The 22,819-nt window shown below is 44.8% G+C and overlaps 1 protein-coding gene across 5 annotated transcripts; it reads right to left on the reverse strand.

Moving 5' to 3' along the window:
• Nucleotides 1-698: 698 nt before the first annotated feature.
• On the reverse strand, nt 699-21,260 carry Lhx9 (LIM homeobox 9). Of its 5 annotated transcripts, none has more exons than XM_074048702.1 (7): nt 21,046-21,253; nt 20,725-20,796; nt 15,426-15,544; nt 13,247-13,449; nt 11,839-12,194; nt 5,894-6,096; nt 699-1,758 (listed from the first exon to the last, which is right to left on the reverse strand). In XM_074048702.1, exons 2-7 carry the CDS (start codon nt 20,750-20,752, stop codon nt 1,702-1,704), a joined length of 966 nt encoding a protein of 321 aa, XP_073904803.1. In that variant the 5' UTR covers nt 20,753-20,796; nt 21,046-21,253; the 3' UTR covers nt 699-1,701. The 5 variants fall into 5 exon arrangements, with proteins under 5 accessions (XP_073904803.1, XP_020041516.1, XP_073904801.1 ...); XM_074048700.1 differs by lacking the exon at nt 699-1,758 and adding an exon at nt 1,773-4,704 and having other exon boundaries at nt 21,046-21,260; XM_074048701.1 differs by lacking the exons at nt 699-1,758; nt 20,725-20,796; nt 21,046-21,253 and adding exons at nt 1,773-4,704; nt 15,902-16,173.
• Nucleotides 21,261-22,819: the final 1,559 nt, after the last annotated feature.

The following is a 22,819-nucleotide window of genomic DNA, read 5'->3' on the forward strand; positions in this document are numbered from 1 at the left end:
TCTTTCTCTCTTTGGTCTCTTCCCGCATTTCACATACCAGACAAATATTTAAAGGTCTGTAAAACCAGGAGAGGTTGCAAAGTATTTCCAAATGAAACTGCCATAGGTGATAGAAGAGGAAAAGAAAGCAAAGCTTAGAGAACAGAGACTTGAATACACTTGTTGGAAAGGTTGTGGAAATCTATTTAGGCTGCCGTAGTCAGGGATGGGGTTTCCATGAGGCATAAACATTCAAGCCACTGACAAAACCAACATGCTTCGTGATCACTCAAATAGTCTACTTGTCCTGAAACACTTCTCTTATTTATTAGCAGTAAGCTGCTGTCTCGCTCTTTTTAAAAATTTTTGTCTGTTTTAATATTCAGGAGGTGAAAGCATGGTAAGAAAACATTCAAAATTCTGAGAATATATGTAAGTGAAATATTTAATGTTTGTCATTCATAAAACTTACATCATTTACATAGGGTTCATTTGTATATAATAAAAATTTCATAAAGAAAAGTTTTCCGGAAAGTATTTTATATGTTAATTTGTTTAACATATGCTTTGGATATACAGCTAAATAGGAATAGTTTCTTTCTTCAAGTATTCCCTTTAACAATTAAAAAAAAACCCTCATTTCTAAATATTTGTTTTCCTTTTACTTGCTTCTTGGTTTGTAATATCATTTGTAACTTGAACTACACAAAGATTGGATCTTTACATAGTTCAGAATATATTTGTATACTTTAATAAATTTGCTCATTGCATAGTGAACATGTAAACTCATAGAGGACCTATAAATTTTACCCTAATCTAAAAAAGTAGCTGAAATTTTACACAATAATTTATTCTGAGGTTTATTTTTCATGTAATTTTGGTTTTCTTTTTTATTTTTTACATGTGTCAATTGAATACAACAAATGAAAATAAGTCATGAAGAGTTAAAAAACAAGAAAGTAATTTACCCTAGACTACCAAAATCTAACCTCATTATATCATTCGTATTTTTTTCCTAAGTATAACAAGTTGTAAATATACTGTGCTGCCTTTTTAAGACAGTATTCAAAACTAATTTCAACAATGTGTGTTTAACATAAAGCTATGTTTGCATCAAATCAAATGTTTATTAATGAACGCTATTTATCATACAAGAAACAGCAAAGATCAGTCATTACAGAAATGTACACTAGATGTGGCAGATGTAAAAGTGCATGCAGAGACTTCAGTTTAAAAAGGAAGTAATAAACAATAATACTAAAATTACTGAGTTTGGAACTCTATATTCTTAAATGAGTGATAGCTTCTTTTTGAATTTACAATTGGAAAATGCCATTAACAGATAGTACACGTTAGCAAGCAGGTGAAATGAATGTTTTTGGACTTTATTTTACAGCTATTGTGCTTGACAAATGTGTGGGTGGTATTTTTTAACACTAATTTTCTTCAAATATGGGGTGGGCATATTACTGCCAGGTTGCTCAAGTTTATACATGGTTTATCTAATTCTTTTTTAAACCACATAATTTTTAGCCTTCATTTGTATTAGACATCATGAACAGAAATTTTGTGAACATTCAATAAATGACATTTAAGTCTCACTCTCTCTCTCTTTTTTTTTGGCTCAATAAATTTTTAAATGTATGATTATCATAACCTAATAGTGTCTTTGTCTTCACTGCAGTGGTTTTCCGATCAAACTTTTCCCCTTCTTTTAATACTTTAGGGAATTTTCAAACGTCGGGATGTTTGGCTGTAATGCCCCAAGATTTGTTCTCCCTGAAAAAAATCATAGTGACAATTTATTAACTACAGAGCAACTTGGCTTTTAGGGGTCTGCAATTTCTACTTAGATTTACAAATATCCATTTGTGCCCAATAGACCTAATAGTAAGTCTTAATCATATGTAAGGTTTCTTTTTCATGCAATTACTTTCTCTAATTTATTTTTATTCTAAATATTGGACTGATACAAATCAGTGGGGCATTACTTTTATTATAAGCAAATATATTTCAAGAGAAGTCGAGATTGAATTACATTGCATATGCAGTGGTGTGTGTATTTAATATGAATCAGAAGTTTGGAAATCTAGAAGCTATTTGCATGTTTGAATATTTTTTAAAATTTGCACTGCCATTTTAATAGCTTTTACACATAGTTATTGAAAACACACTAGTACAGGTAAAACTTAAATAAAACTGATGGGAAATAAAACTCCTTAGATTCAAAATGGTTTATTCACACAAATTTAATAGGATATATCACAATTGTTTGGTCCATAAATATTTAGGGGAAATAGTTTCTATACAATGCATTTATCAATAAACAAAGAAACATGGACAATTTTGCTAGACCACTTACTGTACTATAAACACGAAGCTCAATATATAAGATTATTGAATTTATCAACTATATTTGAAAGAGTGCACAACTGCTTTCTATGACATGTTTGTCCTCTCTAACGGGATACACCATAAAAAGAGTTTCAGAAATAAGATGTAAAACAGTACAAAACTAGTGAGGTGTCAAAAGGACTTAAAACAGTTAATTTAACAAACAACACATATATCCTGATTTTTCACAAACTTACTTCCAAGTTATATCATAAGGCACATAGGAGAACTGAGTTATAATTAGTCTACTTAATAAAGTAGATCTATAGTACCATATATTGTTCTGTCAAAGAACAAAATTTATAAGTATCAATATTTTACCTGTAAAAGTGTGTTAATAAGATATCAGCCTTACCAAGGTTGTTTGGTCTGGTTAGTGGTAAATGCCCAAAATGTAATAGAAATATGAAAAGTCAAGATTTAAGCTCCATATAAGATGATAACCACACTTCCTAAATATATAATGGCAATCACACCTTTCTTCTGTTACAGTGTTAACTTATCTTCCATCATCTTTTTTTAAAAAATAAGCTACTTTCTGTGCTAATTTTCTAAAGACCCTGAGCAAAAGTTACAATAATGCACTTTAATGTGGGCAGTGAACTGTCGATATGTAACCACACATTTATACAGCCAGAAGGACACCTTTAAAATCTATTAAATAGCCACTTAGACCACCAAGGGAGATTTAAGGGGTCCAAAAAAGTGGAGAATATGTGCAAAGTTATTCTTAACAATCCACTAAAGCAAGACATAGATCTTGACTTCTTTTATTTACTTTTTTTTAGGAAATTCACAATCTAATTGGTATTTAACTACAACAGAAGCATATAGATGAACATTCACCACTGCCCAGACCATTAAGATTTTACCTTAAATTAAAAGAAAAAATGCTACTGTAAACTAGGAAATATATTCAGATCAGCATCCACAAGGCTTCTGAGTTTATCTACTTTTAAGACTAATAACTTCTAATCTCTAATGAAAGGTTTTTTGATACATAAACCAACCTGTGCCAAAACAAAATGAAACAGAACAAAATGGAGGAATTCTCATTGTTGGTATTAGTTTACTAAATTGTTTTTTAAAATGAAAACATTATTCATATAGAATGCCAGATACAATATTATGGTACAGCTGAAGTCAATTAATAGGGCTATTAATTAAATTATACTGATTTTTTTTGACTTCTTAAAAAATTATATTTTGCTTATTTCCATTTCCCCTAGGAAAAAGATAAGGTAGAAAGAATGGCTTCAGAGTTCTTTTCTTTTCTTTCTTTCTGTTTGTTGTTGTTGTTGTTGTTTGGTTTTTTTGCTTTAGGAGGTCAAAAGTATAGAATTTCAAATTCTATGTGGAATTTTCATGGACACACAGGGAATTTTTAAAATGTTGAAAACCAAGTAGCTGAGTAAAAAGTTTTGGAAAGTTGCACATTCCTGGAATAGATGTACTGCCTAGTTAACTATTACTATTTAAAATTGCTATTGTAAATGCTTCTGTTTAATCATATCCCTCCTGTGAACAAACAGTTCACAAGAAACTGAAATGCTCTATATTTTTTCAGTTTAAATTTTTTTAAATGTGAAGTCTTCAAAATTCTATAATCACACAATTGAAATATTTAAAAACTAATTATCTGCTTCATTATTAACCTAATCATTTAAGTGGGAATATGATTTTTTGCCATCATTATACCACTCTTTTTTCCCCTGGAGAGGCTGGAAATAAGTAATATACAATTTTAAGAGGCACTTATTAGAATGATTCAAAAACTCCCCTTACCGACTGAAAGACCTAATTAGTTCTTTCTTAAAAAAAAAAAAAAAACTCCAAATACACTTTGTAGACAAAATATGTTCACTGAAAGGAAACAATAAGCTAAACTCATTTGCCACGTGGCTGCAGATGCTACACACCAAGCTGTTATTTTTATTCCCCAAATATCTTGTGGGTTGGAAGAAGGAAAAAAAGAAAGTCTTGCAAATAATAAAATAATAATTAGAATAATAATAAAAAAAGAAGAGGCAGAATTTAATTAAAAGAAAGAAAGAAAAGAAAAGAAAATCAATGTTAGAAAAGGTTCGTTAAGGTAGTTTGTGAGGGGCTTCCGGGCTCCTGGCTGTCCATGTGAGAGGTCACGGATGTCACTACAGTGATAGAGGGATTGGTCAGGTCTGTTAAAGTGGTCGCAGTGCCGGGTGGAGTGAGAGCGCCGCTGTCAGCTGAGGGCGGGGCGGGAAGCGACGTGCCATCGGCCTTATCAACACCCCCATTCTCCTGCCGCAAAAGGTTCCTTCTGAATTTGGCTCGTGCGTTTTGGAACCAAACCTGCAAACCAATCCCAATGGATTTCTTTACCGATTTTTTTTTTATACTTTTCTCTTTCTCTCTCTCTCTTCCTTTTGTTTTGTTTTGTTTTTTCTTCCTTATTCGTTTTTGTAAATCTATTTCTTTTGAATATAATTGTTTTTCTTGGGAGGAAAAGATCTTTTTTCTCTCTCTTGGAAAACAGAGTAATTCAAGATATACTACAGATTTATTCTTTCTCAACTGTTCATATTCCCCTCCCAGCATTAACAAGTGCCACTTGGGACAACTGATATGTAAGTGGAAATACAATGGAAGTGAAGGCACAGGGATAAACGGGGTGGGAGTGGGGGAGAAATGCGTCCTCATTCCTCTGACTGATGTCTTTGGAGAATGTGGAGGAGTGGGGCCACTACAAGTATCACGAAGGAAGCACTACTGTAAACTGAACATTGCTGGAACAGGGTTTAAGCTGATCTTGAGTCTGACACCTAGAAAATATTGTTCAGACAGGAAAAACTCTTCCAGGACCACAGACTCAAACAGCTGGAAACTGTGCATCAGAATTTAGTCTACAGATTATCACTGAGGGGACTGCATGGGACTCACAGCCACCCATTATAATTTTGTAGTTACATCTTATACCATGATGAGTTGAGGGAAGCAACTGGATAGCACAACTCAGTTTCGTAATTATGATTTGTAAAAATGGCAAAAAAAAAAAACTCGCTCCAATTGGTTGCTGAGACACTAGCCAAACTTTTTGTTGTTGTTGTCTTTTCAGGAGTTGGGGGGTCGGGGAAGGTGCACCTGAACTTGGAAGGTAGTGACATGTGGATGGGTTTGCTGAAGTGCGACTGCAGTGGATCCCTCAGAAATCGGTGCACTGAAGCCAGAGTGAATGTTAATCTCTAGAGCATGGCTCCTGCCAGCACCGTTTGCATGTGAACAGCAGTGAGGCCCCTGGCTTGGGGGACTCCTCGTCTGCAGGGAGAATGTGGCTGTACCTTAAAAGACCCTAGATCTCTCTTTGAGTACCCTCCAGGAAGCTCCCTGCAAAATCTGAGTGTACCCTGTTGGGAAATAACTAAGATAAACTAGTAAGAGTCAGAAGAGGAAATATCCACCATATCAAGATCATCAGGGAAGGGACCTATTTCCTGGCAAGGGAAGGGAGATGCACGCACAGCCAATGATGGAAGTGTCTTACCTGCAAAACTCTTTTGGTCAGGCCCGTTTTCTGAGCAAGCTGCTTGAGGTCCTTGGCGTCCGGATTGTGGTTGATGGCAAAATAGGATTTCATGGTCCGGAGCTGGTGGTGCTTGAAGGAGGTGCGCATGCGCTTGGTCTTCTGCGAGGGTGGGTAAGGCTGCTGGTCCCGGTCCAGGTGGTCTGCCTCATTCTCGTTACAACCTGTTGCAGTAAGAAGCGAGCAAACAACTGCTGAGTGGAAACTCCTGCAATGGTTGGGAACATTCAGGCTATGTGAAACTGTAGCAACAGATAATAAAGCAACAGAGAAAAAGGCTGCCAACCCAATTACGAACACTATCTAGACAAAAGGAAAGAACATAATTGCCAAAGCTAGCTAACCTAACTGAAGTTTACATAATAGACAAATGTTGCATAAATCCTGTATTTTGCTTAGTGCTTAGAAAAATGAATAAACTGTGAGAAATGGGTGTGGGAGACACCTCCAAGAGCAGAAGGAAGAAACCCTTTTCTAATACATTTCTGAACATCAGCGTCCCATTGTCCACATTCACAATGTTTGAGACTCTATATTTTGCCTGTGTTTCTGGACTGATATGTATTATCTGAAGGCACTGATTTTTATCATGAAGATATGGCAAACGAATATTTCAGCTCTCAAATTTGAAATTCTCTGAGAGCCCACCAACTAAGGAAGAATCTAAGTCACTTTGAACTTTAAGGATTGTTTTACATATTTCTAGAGCTTTCTTGATCAGGAAAAAGAAAATGAGAAAGGGGAGACATTAGAAAAAAATGGCAAATCTATGTAATCATAAGAATATTATTTTTTATAATTTTTAGCTATAACTAGTTATCATAGGGCTATATCGGAAAGAAAAATACTTTTCCCCTGGAGTTATTCTAATAAATATTTCTGAAAGAGAATGAACCTTGCCTAAAGTGCTCCCCATAGCTCACAGAAGGGAGAATGACAGTGCTTCTTTCTAAGCAGATCTTGGTTCCTTTCCTTTGGATGTGTGGGAGCAGGGAGTGAGCTCTGCCCCTGAATGGTCCAGCAGAGAGAAGATAGCAATCTTCTCTCCTCCTCTTAAGCCCTCAATTGGCACTATGGGGGAAACAAGCCAACCTTTGAAATGAGCTAAAAGTCATCATCCCCAGGATCTAAGGCTGCACATTGAAATGCTCATTTCCTAAAACCTAGTGGCTCTACTGAGGACATGTGATTGCTGATTTTGCTAAACATTTACTGATTCAACCAACTTTGCAAACTCAAGGGGCATGACATTTTTTTCTTTAAACCCTTATTTCATATATTTATCTGATGTGCATTTATATCTGACCATCCTGTGTTTTATAAACTATTTAAAATCAACCTGATCATGTTACTCAGCAGAGAAAAAAACTTGTATCTTGAAACAATAAGGTATCCCTTAATATGACCTCTTCTATTCTCCTTTTAAAAAGTGGCCTGCCTGCTATGCTCTGGTTACACTTACTTTTAAAAAAATCCAGATGATATCTATATTCATATATCTATATCTATATTCAGCAGATCAGAACATATATGGAAACAAAAAAGTTTTATAATCATCAGCTAGAAGACCATCTGCATGTAAAACTCACTCAATAAGAAATTCTCCCTAATGAAGGAAAATTAAGCATGAATTAATGTCTCCTTGGCTTGTATTTCCATGAGATTCATCAGTGGGAAGACATACTTTAGCAAAAGAGCAGATGGCAGGTGAGTTCTTTGAGGAGAACGACTGAATTATATTCACGTTTGGCTCCCCGGAGTCAACCATAAGGCCAGGAACCCAACAAGCACTCAATGAAGACTTTAAGCCCTTTGTTCATCAATAAAATTACAAGGGAATATTAATGCAAAATCAAATCATCTTGGAATGGAATCCAAATCATATATATACATTCAAACACTAAACATAGCTTCTCAAACCCATCAGTATTGTAACACATACCCAGAGATAACTTTACATTTTATCCTATTTCAGCCCAGTGGGGATATGTCAAGTTCAAATAGTCTACAGAATTGCACTTTTGTATCCTGAAATGGATGAAACAGCATCCCATGACCCACTATAAAACTATACTTATATCCAGTAAACTGAGCCATATGTCACAACCAGATTATAAATGTACCATGACAAAACGGTCAAACAACGCTTGTTAGTCATTGGAGGCTTCTTCAGATAAGCTCTCATTCCTTTCATATGTGAGTAACTTTTCCTGAACAACACATCAAATTGAATATTACACTTGGGAGAGAAGCCTTAGCACGATGTTTAAATAATGCCCTTATCGTTCATCTCCCCCATGGTAATATTTCTTAGAAATGAATATGATCCCCAACTTAGCTATATAATCATTAGTCTTTCAAATGAATTTTATGAAAAATAATTGTAGCCAGATTTGATGATACTGATTTCCTGAATATGTACTCTGTGTTAATTATTGCTGATTTAAAACTCAGCAGAGCATTTCAGAGCACTAAATACAATTATAGGCCTTGTTTCCACATGAAGTACACAATTCAGTGTGTAAGATGAGTTGTCAGGTATGTATCAAACAAATATTACCACATACGATTTTCACGTGTCTATGTTAGCACTTGTATTGTGCAGCTTAATAGAGAAATCTATTTCTTTCACAGAGTAAGTCAGTTCATTATCTTAGGTTATCTGTGTTTAATGATAAATGCGTTACGTAAACTTGAAGTGACTGGGTTTCCCCACCAGCTATTTCTAAGCCTTAGGGGTATTCTCCCCTAAATAATGAGGTCAAATAGGTAAATTGTGTCAGACTTCCACCTGTAAGTACATATCTGGCATTATTAAAATCATGAGATGATCTAAACATTTTATTTTCAGTCATTTATAATATGGTCACTATCCAACATGAGTTTCTGTTCAGGTTACAAATCTTCTGAGAATTTACTGATTCCTGGGAGACCACTAGGGGTCAGTGCCAGGCTAATTTACAATCCAGAGACTTAGAAGTTTGGGTAGAAAGAAACTAAAGAAAGAAGATTTTGAGAAATGACAAAAATTGAGTCTCTTAATTAGTGCTAAATTATCCATGTAGGAGCCTTCTATCCTAAACTAAATCTCACCTCGGTAAGGGTTTATTTCCATTAAGTATTTCAGATAAACTTTCCGTGTCTCTTTCTGAAATATCTGCCTGATTAATTTGCACAAAAAGGTAGAAACTAAATGAGAGACATTGTCATTAAGAGGCATTTGACTTGTATAGAGCACTGACTGGGCCAAGTTTCACATCTTTGAGAGTCTTTGAATCGAAAACATGTTTTGTGCAAAGGTTTTTGAAAACATCCCTGTGTAAAGTAAATTATATTTTGGTTCATAGTAATGTTACCCTTTCTGAAACTTCACATTTGAGCAGAAATGGTGGTGTAAAATCCAAGGAAGGCTAAGATGATGAGTTATATTTTTGGGTTCACTTATTTTCTACATTTTAACATGCACTTGATTTATTGAAGGGTTGCTTTACAGTGTCATGTAACAAACTGGGATTTTAGGTCATAAAGATTTTTTTAATGGAGGTGTTGATTTCTGATTAGGCATTTTTTTTACCAATTCCTCTAGATTATTTTCACATAATCTTAAAGAAATATATACTATTTACTCCTATGCCTGGGAAAACTCTGGAATGAATGCAGTGGGTGTTGGAAGGCTGGTAGGACTAGTGATGTACAAACTCTTGGGCGTGGGGCTCAGCAACTTTTCCTTCTTTCAAGAACAAGACAACTTTCTCAACGACTTACAACAGGACTAATTTGCAAACTAAAAATCTAAATTGCTCAGGAGATTTTCATTCTTTTTAAGAAATGTATTTGTACTCTACTTCTCTTTAGAGAAGAAAAGCTAAATTCTACTGTTTTTAAAGCTCCTCAGATCTTTCTAACAGAAAGTAAGATCCAAGGAAAAATCAAATCTAGTTAATTAGATTACATTTACAAGGGAAAGGCCAGGCTTGCCCGAAGTTTGGCTAGAAATCTCCAACCCTCTGTACTTTATCTGGCGGGTGGAGCGATGCCCTCTCTCCAAAGGACTTCCTGGTTATGGATTAGTCTCAGAGTCAGTCAGTCTCTCTCCCTTTCTCTCTCTCTCTCTCTCTCTCTCTCTCATTAGGGCGTTGAGGTCTTGGTGAGTGGCTCAAGATTCCAATGTCATTTTCTATTAATAAAGAACAATTAGTGCCCTGCCTGTCCCCCCCCCCCCCGTTCCTCCCCCCCCCCCCGGGGACCAAGCATCAAAGGAGATGAAGTAAGTGCACTGGGCAAAGTGGCCCCTAACCAAAGCTGCTGTTCCAGCGCAGCAGGGGCCAAGGCCGCCTGCACCAGCTGCTGAGGGTTGGCAAAACCTGGGGCTGCCTGCTGCCCTCACATCCGCCCATCCCAGTGGAGTCTGTTTAGAGCCAGCAGCCCTTTTCCCCTCATCCAGTGGCCCTGGCATGAGCCAGCTAGAGAGAAATGCAGCCTCACTGGGCTCCGCATCTCCACTCTACCCTGTGCCTTCCCAGAATGGATTCCCTGACTTCAGTGAGAAAGATAATCCTGGGAGAGAACCTAGAAGAGCTCTTGGGGAGTGCCTGCTCATCCTGCTGGCTTCCCTAGAAAACTCAGAACAGGACTTAGTTCTAGCATTCACACTGCCTGTGAGACCTTGAGCACTCACTTAACCTGCTGGATATTATTCCTTTATTACTGAACTATATAACACCACTCACCATACCTAGCACTGGGGACTAAAAGAGAAAAGCAGACACAATATGTGTTCTGAGTACCCACACTTTACCAGAGTACCTGGATGCTCATGGTAACAAAAGTGTTCTTGTCACAAGAAGGAGATTTTCAAAGTCCCTTTCAACAGAATGGTCTCCCCTGGCCTGAGTTTAAGCTTGCTGAATTCCCAGACAGGGGACATGAGCAACTAAGGGCCTTAGGCTTGGAAAAAATTAGCCAGAACTTTCTGGAACCCCCTTTAACAGTGGCTGAGGCTGAAGCGAAGGTCTGTCCTACTCAGTAAGATTTTGATCTTTGAGACTATCAACATCACATGGGGCAGGACACAGACTATCAACAAATTGATAAATGAATGTGAGACAGAGAGATAAATGATAGGTGTGTCCCCCCAAAGCAAGGAGGAAAGTGGTGCTCTCAACCTACTGCCTGTATTTTGTTTTTAATTGAGAGAAGGCAGAAGAACAAACGGTGAAGCCTGAGACACCACTAAGCCCCCTCAGTGGACCTGGAGTTCCTTTGGTTGGCTGGACTCTGGATCACACAGGGAACAAGGAGGCTGAATGGATTCCCTGACCCACCAGAACCACAGACCAGCTCATCTGTGGGGAGTGATTCCCACCCCTAGGGCTGCTAGGGATTCAATTTTTCAACACTCTTGCCAACTGTGCCGCTGATTAACTTTGAGCTGGTGACCACAGTCTCTGCCCCCTCTAGACAGACCTGGGTTTGGCTCCGAAGTGTTTTTTTCTGTTTTGTTTTTTTGAGGAAAATCTCCTCCAGGATTTATAATTTGGCTTCCACAAAGGAATTGCCCTGGGGCTGTTTTGCTCCAACTGGGGCCAGAAACTAATGGCTCATTAACTAATGGGCAACAAGGATTTGGCTCTGCCTGTTTGAGGGAAGTCACTACAGCCCTATGGTTATGTGTGTTTTTGCACAACCTCAGTGAAGTGTCACTCCTCCCTTTCCCTCTCCTGTTCTCTTCCTTCTTTCTCCCTCTTGCTCTTCCTTCAGCCTGAGAGCGGGTTGTGGTGAGAGCAGGTGAATGTTGGGCAAAGCACCCTCTTGCAGCGGGATCTTGGACGGAACCGGCTGCTGCGCGGGATCCTCTCTGGCAGCGGAAGGCAGGGCTGCCAGGGCAGGTAAGAGGCAGGGCCCACCTGAGTTGTAATTGACGATGTCCACTCCCAGCGCTGGGCTCTTCCGCTTCCGGGGCCGCCCCTTCTGCACGGTGCCGGTGCCGTTGAAGTAAGGCAAGGCCAAGCCGCCGCTCTTGGCCGCCAGCTCCGTGTAGCTCAGCTGCGGTGGATACTCCCCTTGCAAGAGGGTCTCGAAGTGGGCGCGGCAGTACACCAGGCTGTCCTTCATGCCGAAATGGTCGCCCGTGGTCAGAGTCTTGTTGCAGGTGGAGCAGGTGAAGCAGCTCAGGTGGTAGACAGAGTCTCGGGCGCGCATAACCATCTCGGAGGCGGAAATGCCAAGGTGGCAGCGGGCACATCTCTGCACAGAGAACCTTCTGGAAGCAAACAGAAGAGTCAGGGTGCTGACTGATGCAAGGAAGGTCTACCTCCCAGCCCAGCACCTGGGACGGGTCTGCAGTGACCAAAGACTGAGATCCTGGAGGACTCCAGGACAAGACACTTTGTTGGGCCCATCAATTTTATTTGCTAATTGAATTCTTCTGGTTCTGATGAGCCAGGACAAAAATCCTTACGTTAAAGTTAGAAGAATCGGGTACTAAGCTTCAGTTTCTTTCTCTACAAAGTGAAGATTTAAAAAAAAATCAGAAAGAAAGCAAAACAAACACTGGCCTAGCTAATTCAGAGCGCTATTGAAAGGACACGCAATTGCAATGCAAATGAACGGCTTCGTCAAAACATTCTATGGATGACGGAATATATTATTTCTTCTGCATGTGTGAGTGTGCCTGAAAACAGACAGCCCCAGAATGTGACCATTTTGTAGAAGAAAAAGTTATTGTTCTAAACCACTTCTCTTGCTTCTCCTGAGCGCAAAGCTAGGTCACTTGCACATATTCTCTCTTCCCCAGTCCAGAAACTGGGAAGATTCAATAAACACGCTTGCTGCTGAATTTTTTTCTCTCGTCTGCTTCTAACTAGTGGTAAAGGGAACTGGGTGACTTGAGTTTTAGCGATGGCGTTCATTCCTTTCTCATAGTCCTTTACAAGGTCAACTGCCATCCACCCGGTTGCTGCTGCCCTGGCCACTAGTTCAATGTCAAGGCAAGGAAGTTGCCCAGTTTGTGGGAAGCGAGGAGGAGAAAAAAAAAAGAAAAGAAAAAAATCTCTCAAGTCTTGTACGAAGACCCGTCCATTTACTCATCCCCAAATTTCTCCAGGTTTTGCCAATCCAGCTGCGAAGAACTGGAGCGCATGGTATTACTCTCTGGACCTTGGTGTCCCTGCCACCCTTCCTTTAAGGCATATTCACTGAACTTCCCTGGACTCAGAAATGATAACCGAAAGAAGTGGGAAACGCAGAAGGGGCTCCCGACTTGGGCAGGTGGCCCCATCAGGTGCACTAGGGCGTGTGAGCATTGGGCAGTACCTGTAGTAATCCTCCTTGCAGTAAATGCTACCGTCCTTGGCGAAGCAGGTGAGCTCGGACTCCAGGGCCAGTTTACATTCACAGCACTTCAGGCACCTAAGGTGCCACTGTTTGTCCACGGCCAGCAGGTAGTACCTGTCCGAGATCTTGCCTCCACAGCCAGCGCATAGAGCGGGCTTTTCGGGGCTGAGCGGGGGCATTCCCTGCAAAGAAAGCACACCGCAAGGTTGAGGAGGACGCGGGGCGTCGCCGCACGACGCAGGATCTACACCCCTACTTCCCCAGGCAGCGCCGGTCGGAGCGCGAGAGTAGCGCGGCGGGGATCTGGGGTCACCACGCCAAGGCAAACCCGGGGCAAACGTGCAATTTCTCCCTTGGCCGCTGGCTCCCTTTTTTTTCCTCGACTGCGTGAATTCCCGTTCGCGTCCTGCGGCTGCTGTGGACCTAAAGACATCGCAACTATCCTGAGCCTCGCTTACAAAGGACCAAGAGCCTAACTGACTAGAATGTGATGGGTGTTCCTGAATTAGAATAATTATTAGTTAAAAATTGTGATTTTCAAAACATAACACAAAACAAAACAGAAATTGTCATTGAAAAGTAGGAAGCAAATTTGGACTACTACAGGTTGTTTTTATACAAACAATATTACAAGTCTGTTTCTGTAAATTTGTACAGGCATCGTTGAAATCAAAAGCAAGAGAGAGAGTATTACACCCGTGCTTATTAATTTGGTCGGCAGTGTTTTTGATCGGGATTTATTTGGCAGATCCTGCTGTTCCCTAATTTTCCAGGCGACTGGTCCTGTTCTAGGTAAAGTGTAAAGTGACTGTTCTGAAAGAAGAACCATCCTCCAGTTCCCGCTGCATCGTCCCTTTTCCTAGGCACCAACACAGATACGCGATCTTCATCCGGAAAATCTGTTTGATGTCCACATTAACACTTCTTCCTGGGTCCCAACTAAAGGAAGGATGATAAATTTCACTTGAGGAGCCCAGACTCGGGTTTGGCTGCTGTTTTGTTTTTTTTTGTTTCTGTTTTTTTTTTTAAAGGTAACCACAAAAGAGAGAAAGAAGTTAACCGCTGGACCTTCTCCTTAAGACCAGCAGGCACGGCTTGAACTTTCAGACGAAATTTTGGCGGGTCTGGATAAGTTAAGCTTCCCCCTTCAATCTGACTAGGGACCTTCGCTTAATTACTGTTGCAAAAGCAGACACATCCACCCACTTGGCTATAAGGCGCGACCCAAAATGCCGCTGACCCGGCTAGAACCGCCTCCCGAGTTGTTCTGAGCTCCAATTCCTGGTGTGACACTGGGGGATCTACACAGCGCTGTTTGGAATCATTTCCGGAGACTTCTGGAGTTTTCTCCAGCTCTTAAGTGGGAAAGGGAAGTACTTAGATTAGAAAAGATTTTAAGAGGTCACGGCTTTTCTTATTATGAATCACAACAGCAATGGTTGTTGATTACTTCGTTTAACGGTTAAAACGTTCTTGCTTTTGAACTAGGAGCCGCTCCTTCCTGCGCACTTTTTATTTGATTTCCCTCTACAACAGACCCCCGCTCAAGCATGGGAACTAAGGGCGGCTCTGCATCGACAGAAGAACTAAGCCAGGATGCCAGAGACTGGAAATCCCTGGGTTTTGAGGTACTGAGCTCCGAGAGTCCGGAGAATTGAAAATGGACCCGTCGCGCGTCGGAGTCTACTCCAGAGGTGCGTTTTTTGGGCCCAGAGACTAAGGCCACCGGGCTCCTGCTGGACTCGGTCGCCTCGGCGGCCAGCGGTCCTCGCATTTCCCGCGCCCAGCCCAACTTGCCCTCGGGACTGTGGATCCTCGCCCGGGAGGCGCCCTGGAATCAAGGGACACTGGAGTTTGGGGGCTTGCAGAAGAAGACGGCCCTCTTTCTGATCCCACTCCGGCTCGCCCCGCTTGCTCGGGAACAGCTGTTCCAAAGGGGACCGAGTTTGGGGTTTCCATAGCGTAGTCACCACAAGTCCGAAAGGCAGCCTTTCTTAGCCCTGCAGACCCAAGTGGACTGGCGAAAACCCAGTGGACGTCCTCACGCAGACGCCCATGACGCGCCACCCCCCAATCTCTGCGGGCCAGGGAATGGAAGCTCGGGTTCACCCGGAGCGCTGGGGCGCCGAGCTACAGCCACAGCGGGGCCCTTCCTTACCGCGTCCCGGCCGTTGAGCTGAGCGCCTTTGGCCAGACGGGCCTCGCTCTTGGATCTGCGCTCCATCTCCTCCATGATGCCTTGGATGTGGCCTCCGGAGATCCCGTGGAAGAGCATGGCTGAGGGGCGGAAAGGACACGAGTTGTCTTCTGCTCGGCACCCCACTATTTCCATAAACACACTCCCGGGGCTCTCAGCTCATCCGAGTGAAGGAGCAAAAGGACCGCAGAAGGCTGCGCAGTGGAGGAGCGCAAAGACGCGCGGGGACAGAGATCAAGAGCCCAAGAGCGAAGAAGAAAGAGACAAGAAAGGGTGGAAATAGAACTACTTGGGGGTGGAGGGGAAAGATCCAAAGAGGAGGGGGAAAAAAAAAAAAAAAAAAAAAAAAAAAACCTCCAGCGGCTTCCTGAAGGAGAGGTGCAGAAAACAAACACACACGGGCGGAGGGGAAAGGAGGCGAAGAAGACGAATCTTACTGCTCTGAGAGATCGAGTTACTAACGGGAAACAACTGCAGCGAGGGGAGGAAAACAAAATCTGGTGAAGAAAGAAAATAGTTTTGAACACAAAGAAAGAAAACGAAGTGCTATTTTCAGCGGTCCCTGGCTGCTTGCAAGTTCCCAGTGCCTGTAGGTTGGGTTGGGGACTGCTCCTGCCGGAGCTGTGTCCAATTTGTTAAGAGACTAAAGCCAGCCCATTTTTGATAATTTAGTAGGAGGAGTTCTCTCCCTGGAGCTGCCACGGATTTTTATTCAGACAACAAAGACCTGTCATACTCCTCTCAACCCCCTGGTGATGGGCAAGCAGGGACAAACACTACAAAGGGGTGGGGGGATGGAGGGGGAGGCAGCGGGAGGGGGCATTTACCTACCTCACCACAACACACGCGTGCGCTCCTGCACACACACACACACACACACACACACACACACACACACACACACCCCTCCTTCCAATAGTTCTCAGCAGTCATGTTTTAAAGGGGAAAAGGAGCCCTTGTTTTAAAGAGGCAAAGGAGCACTTACTGTCCACGCCCTGGTGCCAAGAGCAGAAAGCCGGCCTATTTGATTCCAGTTCAAGATCAGACCCCGGCTTGGGGTCCACAGAATATCAGTTCCAAACTTTGGGTTCCCTCCTTGTCCACTTTTTCATGTACAGCCTACAAAACACTCACCCACAGTACATAAAGATTGGGCAGAAATTCAAGCTCTGCGCTGAAATGGGGATTTTAACGCTGTTTCTTTCCTCCCCATCCCCGGTCTTCCTTACCTCACTTTTGAAAAGCATCCTTCTAACATTTCATCCTTTGCCTCACCTCCCTGAGGGCCAGAGACTCTGGCGGGCGCAGGAGCGTCCTCCAAAGTGAAAGGGGGGTTGGAGAAACTACTTTTCTAGGGTCGCGTTAAAAAAATTTTTTAAAGTTTGTCTTGGAAATTCTTGAATGTAGACGGCAAGGCGTGGTCTTGTAGACGAGGATGTACAGCTGACCCTTGACCGCAGGGCGCTTTACTCTCTTCATTCAAATTTGAAAGCACACTGATTGAGGGTCTTATGACCCGTTTGAAATTTGTCAACGTGGGCAGCGACTCCGCTAAACTTGGCGCCCGCCCCTGTAGGACCAGGCGTCGGCCTCATTGCGCGCAGTGCCCGTTACCGTCGCAAGAACAGGGACTTGTAAACCTGGGTGCCCCGCACACTTCGGTGGGTGTGAAAAGGGACCCTCGCTGTGGAGGAGCCAAAGGTGAGAACTGACGTGCAGAATGGCAGACCTGCTCCTCACAAGAGGCGAGATTGTTCTGTTGCCCTCTGTCCCTATTAGCGGCAACCCCTCCCCGTGTCCATTAAAAAATGTCCACACTACTCCAATATTGTGGATTCATTCAAACGGCCAGAAGCCCCCTAGGAACCCGAAGTGGGGCGCGGCGATAGGACCCGCCCCGGCTTTAACCAGGGTGGGAAAGAATCCGGGCCGCTCCCGCTCCTGTCGCCCACGTCGCCGGCCTGGTCCCATCGCTGATTTGCCCATCGGGGAAATGGGTCCTGACACATCCTAGAGACTTTAGAGGAGCCTCTGGGCAGCAGACCCGCTTCCCTCCGCCCGGGGGAGCCCGACAGGCAACTGTAGCCAAATCTAGAAAGATGAAGGGAGAGATGGAGCTAGGCAGAGAGGAGCTAGGCAGAGAGGAGCTAGGCAAAGGAAAGCGAAAAAGAAAGAAAGAATAAAAGAGGCATGTGAATGAAAGGGAGGAAGGAAGGAAGTAAATGAAAGGAGGGAGAAAGGAAGCCAGGCAGGCATGCAGGGAATGGGGCTGCAGCCTGACTTCCTGTCCCACAGCATGGCCCTCTGAGGCCACTGGAGTTGCCTCTTCCATGAAACTCAAGTCGCCACTGCTTCCCCTCCTTTTTTTTTTTCTCAGGGTCAAAATGATGTTATTTGCAGACTGGACGCTTATTAAGGTCCTCTGGGTGCCACAATACAGCTCATAAAACACAATTTCACACAAAAATGAAGCCAATCAAGTGAACTAAGCTGGATAACCCTCCTCCCCTCACTTTGGCAGCCCTACCTGACAGCAGGGCGGCTATTTACTGTAAGTAATGTAATTAGCCCCTTTGGATGGAAATCAATGAGCTTTTCAAACCCACGTGCACACATGAAGGGACCCAAGGAGGGGCTGGGGGCAGGGGCCCTTTCAGAGACAGCAGGTCCTCTCACAAAGGGGCAGATTGCCTTCACACAAGTCAGAACTTAAACAGACTCAGAGCTGCAGTAGGAGGAGGAGGAGGAGGAGGAGGAGGAGGAGGAGGAGGAGGAAGAGCCGTTGTCCTCTACCAGATAATACAGTCAATTAACCCAAAGAATCTCCAAGCACAGGTGTAGTCTGTCCTCTGAACATCACTCTCAAATAACGGTGTTTGTAATTAGGATTCTGGTACTGTATCATATGAACAGTTAAAAAAAAAAAAAACCCAAACACCACTCTTTCCTTGTAAGAAATGAAACTTTGAGATTTCATAAAGGAAAGCTTAAGAAACAACTCCTGGAAAAAACAGAACTGTATGAAGAGTCTCCAGGGAAGCCAAGCACAGAAGTCCTGTCAGCCCCCCAATCATTCATTCATTCATTTATTCCACACATATTTTTAAATTATCTATCAGGTATAGGCAGGGAAGAGCACCTCCTGCAATCAGCTTTCTGATCAAAACCCATGACTGCTCTTTCTTATTAAGCTCAGGTTATAAATTCCTGTGCCCAGAGGGATTTGCTACTTTCTATAAAGAAAGGATTCTTCCTGCTAAGCAAATGCAGGAAGTCTGCAGAAGGCTGGGGGTGGGCAGGGGTCTGCTGGAGTTTGGGAGGTCCTAGTTAGTTCTGCAGAAATGGCTCCCCCTAGGCCCAGCTGTGCCTCTACTCACAGACCCTCAAGAAGAAGCCCTTGAAGAATTGGGGGGGGGGGCTTGGAGGTAGGGGAAGGGGTTGTTAGCTTATGAATTAGGTGTGTGACCTGAGTGTCCTAACCTTTTTGTCTGGGAGTCTGGGAGCTTCAGACCTTCTCCCTCCTCTTCACTCTCCAAGGATGCTAACACTTTAAATAAGTAAAGCATCCTCACAGCTTTCTTTGCCTCCTTTCACCTCTTCAGCAAGAGACTGAAGCCAGTGTACAGGAAGTGCCCCCCTCCTTTCCCAGCTCTGGCTGGACAACAAGTAAGTATCTATAAAAGTTAAGAGTGCTTGCTTTTTCAATGGGGCAGGTGGGGGGAGCTCTGTTTGGTCCACATCCCCAATAGAATCCCCAGTGTCCTCCCTCAATTCAAAGCATTATTAGGAGCAGGGGGGCGGGGGGGGGGGTAGATCACTGGCCTGGTTCTGCCCTCCCTCACAATTGGGCACACTCATTCCAATAGGCTCTCTTCCCTTTCTGGCTCCACAGAGACCTTCAGGAAAGTGGTACACTGGGGGAGAGGATTTTAGATTTAGAGTTCCAGACTATAGAATTTCCAGGACAGTCAAGGAGACAGTGGACCCTTGTCCCAGGCGCTAGCAGTCCCACCTGGGAAAAGGGGCCTGGCTCAGTGGAACTCCCCAAGGGAAGAGGTAAAAGGGACGCATGGCTTTGCTCAGGAAGCAAAACAACCACCAAATATGCATCTTTTGAGAGCATAGGTGACTTAAGTTCTCTTTAGACCTGAGTTTTGGAGGCCATGATCCCGTGCCATAAAAAAGAAGAATTACCATTCTCTCAGAACCTATCAAGAGTCCTTTGGGTTGGAAAAGCACTGGAGATCGTGTCCAGCTTTTTGATTGTAGGGAGCACCCTAAGGGCGGAAGAAGTTAGTATTGTTTTGGGGCAAGGAAGCTCTCATTGGGCGCGGAGCCACCAGCCTTGGAAGTCCAGGCTGCTCTGAGTTGAAGATGATCGATGGCCATGTGGTGCGGGGCCATTCTCTTGACAGTGGAGAGGCAGTTATCTCTAGGTGCAAACCTTGCCCAAACGGAGTTGGCAGCCAGTCTGGTGCTACCTTGCTGGGTTCCTCTTATTCAGTCCTGCTAGGGAAACTTCCCTTCAGACAGAAGCAAGAGAGTGGAGCAGAGCCAGCCCTGGGGAAGCTCGACTGCCTGGAGACTGGGACACGCGACCACAGCCCAGTGGCGCGCCTTTGCCACAGCTCGCTGGGCTTGACTCCCAGGTCAGGTCCCTGAGGGTCTGCACACTCTTGCCCACGCACACCCTGCGCGACCGAAAAGCCTGCCGCTAGCTACTTGACCCTTCAAACCTATGTCCTTCTCCGCCACTGGACGTCCGCTGTAATGGCGGCATTGGATTGGGATTAGGATTGAACGATAACAATATAGAAAATTGGAAGCCAGTTTCTAGTGAACCTAAAGGGGTGGCAAAGGGCGTCTTCCCTGTCTGCCTCTCACGGCATCGAGCAAGGCGACGCCCACAAGCAGCTTCACGGAGGGTTGGGAGAGAGTCTCTCCTGCGTGTGCCTACTCGAAGCTCAATGACACCATGACCTCTGGCCAGAGCCCGGACCCCGGATCCTGAGGAAAGTCAAAGACATTCAAGGAGGTGGGGGGGAAAGCAAAAGGAAGAAAAGGCAGGTTTTAGGAATCCTGAACCAGAAATGTATGTTTTCGAGCCTCCGAAGCGCAGTTTAATTTTTAGGACAAATGCACTCTCCATTTCGTTTCATTCAACGAAAGCACGCTCGCGCGGGTGCACACACAGTCACATAGGATGCACGCGGTTCCAAGAGAAGGGCCAAGGAAAAGAGGAGCCTGGCACGGAGCTCACCTGCCTCCAGAGTGGTGCCGTTCAGCATTCTTACAGCCAAAGGAGTCGCTCACGCCGCTCGTGGTGGTGGCACTGGCAGAAGAAAAGCCGTGCGTCAGCCGGGCAGTGAGGCCCGGGGTCCCCAGGCATCTCCTCCCATCTGCTCGGGCGCGTCTCAGCGATCGCGTTGTTCCGCGGAGACCTCAGGTACCCACGCGGCTCCCAACAAAGCTGGGCTTTCCTGCGTTAGGCTCCAGAGACGCCTCTGGAGCCCCGAGCCGTCCGGGCGCACTCCAAGGACAGAAAACTACTCCGACTAGGCAACCCCCTTCCGGATCTTACCTTGATGTCCAGACGTCAGATGCTCTCCTCAAGAATTCGGTTCTTGGAGAGGGATGGGAGAGGCGGCGATCAGAGGTGTGGGCCAGTGCCCTCGTCCTCGTCACGCTGGGGGTCCCTCTGTTAATCCAAATAAATAAACTGTTAGATAAACTAACACTCTCTCTCTCTCTCTCTCTCTCTCTCTCTCTCTCTCTCTCCCCTCTTTCTCTCTCTCTCTCTCTCTCCCCTCTTTCTCTCTCTCTCTCTCTCCTTATTGACCTGAATCCTTCACCTCTGACCCTCAGGTTCCACCTGTCTTTTATTTTCCGTTTTTTGCCTTTTCAAATCGGAAAAAGGGAGGAGTGGGCAGAGGGCACAGGCGCGGGCCAGTGCCCCTAGACGCTGAGGCTGAGACTACATCCAGCCCTCGCAGCCTTTTAGTAATCAGAGGAGGTGTTAATGGAGGACTCGGCGGTAACTGAACCTCATAAAGCCTTGAGCATCTCTGGGCCTGGCGCAGCCGGGGAGGAGGTGGCGGGGGAGGGGGGGGACCTCGAGTCCCGGGCGCCGGGACTCCCGTCCCCGGTCCCCCGCCCCCCCACACCTCCTGGTCCCCCCAGGCAGCCCTTGCCTTCCTGGAGCGAAGCTAGTACCTAAAAGATGCTGCCGCCAGCTGGTGCCTGCATAGACGGTGAATGGGCGGAAGCTCCTGAGGGAAACTGGGCTAAACCATTGATTGCTCACCCACCATCCCCACCTTCCCCTCTCCAGCCTTCCTTCGCTCTTCGCGCTCTTAAACTGGGCGTCAGGAACCCAGCATGTTAGAGAGCTTTCTGCCCTCGAGGGCGGCATTTGGGACCCGGTCAGCGCGAGGGTCCCGGAAATCTCTCCTGCTCGGGACCGTCCTAAAGGATTGGGGTGGAGATTAACCGCCACCCCCCATGAAGAAAACACCCACTGAAACCCCTGGCAGTCGAGCGTTCCTTGCGATGTAGCCAAGACTCCGGACCCCGCGGGGCCGCGTACCTGTTCTCAGGTTCCCAGGGGCTGCGTCCCCCCGGGTGCAGTCAGGCCGGCGGAAAGTGGAGGGAGAATCGGCAAGCCAGGCCTCTGGCCAATTATTTACGCGCTCCTCCACCTGGGAGCCCCTCACAGTCGGAGATGGGGAGGCGGGGGGTTACTGCTGGGCTCCCACGCCAGTGAGGAAGGGGTGTGAACAGTGAGATTGGCAGCTCCAGCATGCTGATCCGAATGATGGTGCCGCCCTCCCTTGCCGCCTCCCCCTGCCTGGTGCCACGGGAGCGACTCCTTGGCTTTGCGTGGGCCGAGAGCTGGATGCACCGCCCGCGACTGTGCGCATCCCGGCTACCAGCGAAAACTGCAGCTTCATGTGGGGCTGTGCGGGGAGGGAAATCAGCCAGTCCCGCAAGTTCCACCACACATTTTAGGGACTGAAAGGGACAGACCAATAAAGGTGAGTCCGAGTTTCCTGGCTTCCTATTTCCGTTTCAAATCCAGGCGCGTCTCTCAGAGCCCCCATTTCTGGAACGCTTGACTTCAGGACCTGGACCACCGCCCACCATTTCAACCCTTTAAGCTTCCGCCGGGACTTTCTCCTTCGAATCCCGGCCTCCTGGCTCTTCCTCCCACAATCTCCCCCATCTTGGTCACTTTTCAAAGCCAAGACTCCCGATAGCGAGAGGCCATCAAATGATAGATGGCGACACCCACTCAAGAATGCTTGACAGTTCTCAATTGATTCCCGTCCAAGGCAGCGGTGTTCAACCTCTTCTGG

This window comes from Castor canadensis, chromosome 11 (assembly GCF_047511655.1).
Source record: "Castor canadensis chromosome 11, mCasCan1.hap1v2, whole genome shotgun sequence".
Taxonomy (NCBI): domain Eukaryota; kingdom Metazoa; phylum Chordata; class Mammalia; order Rodentia; family Castoridae; genus Castor; species Castor canadensis.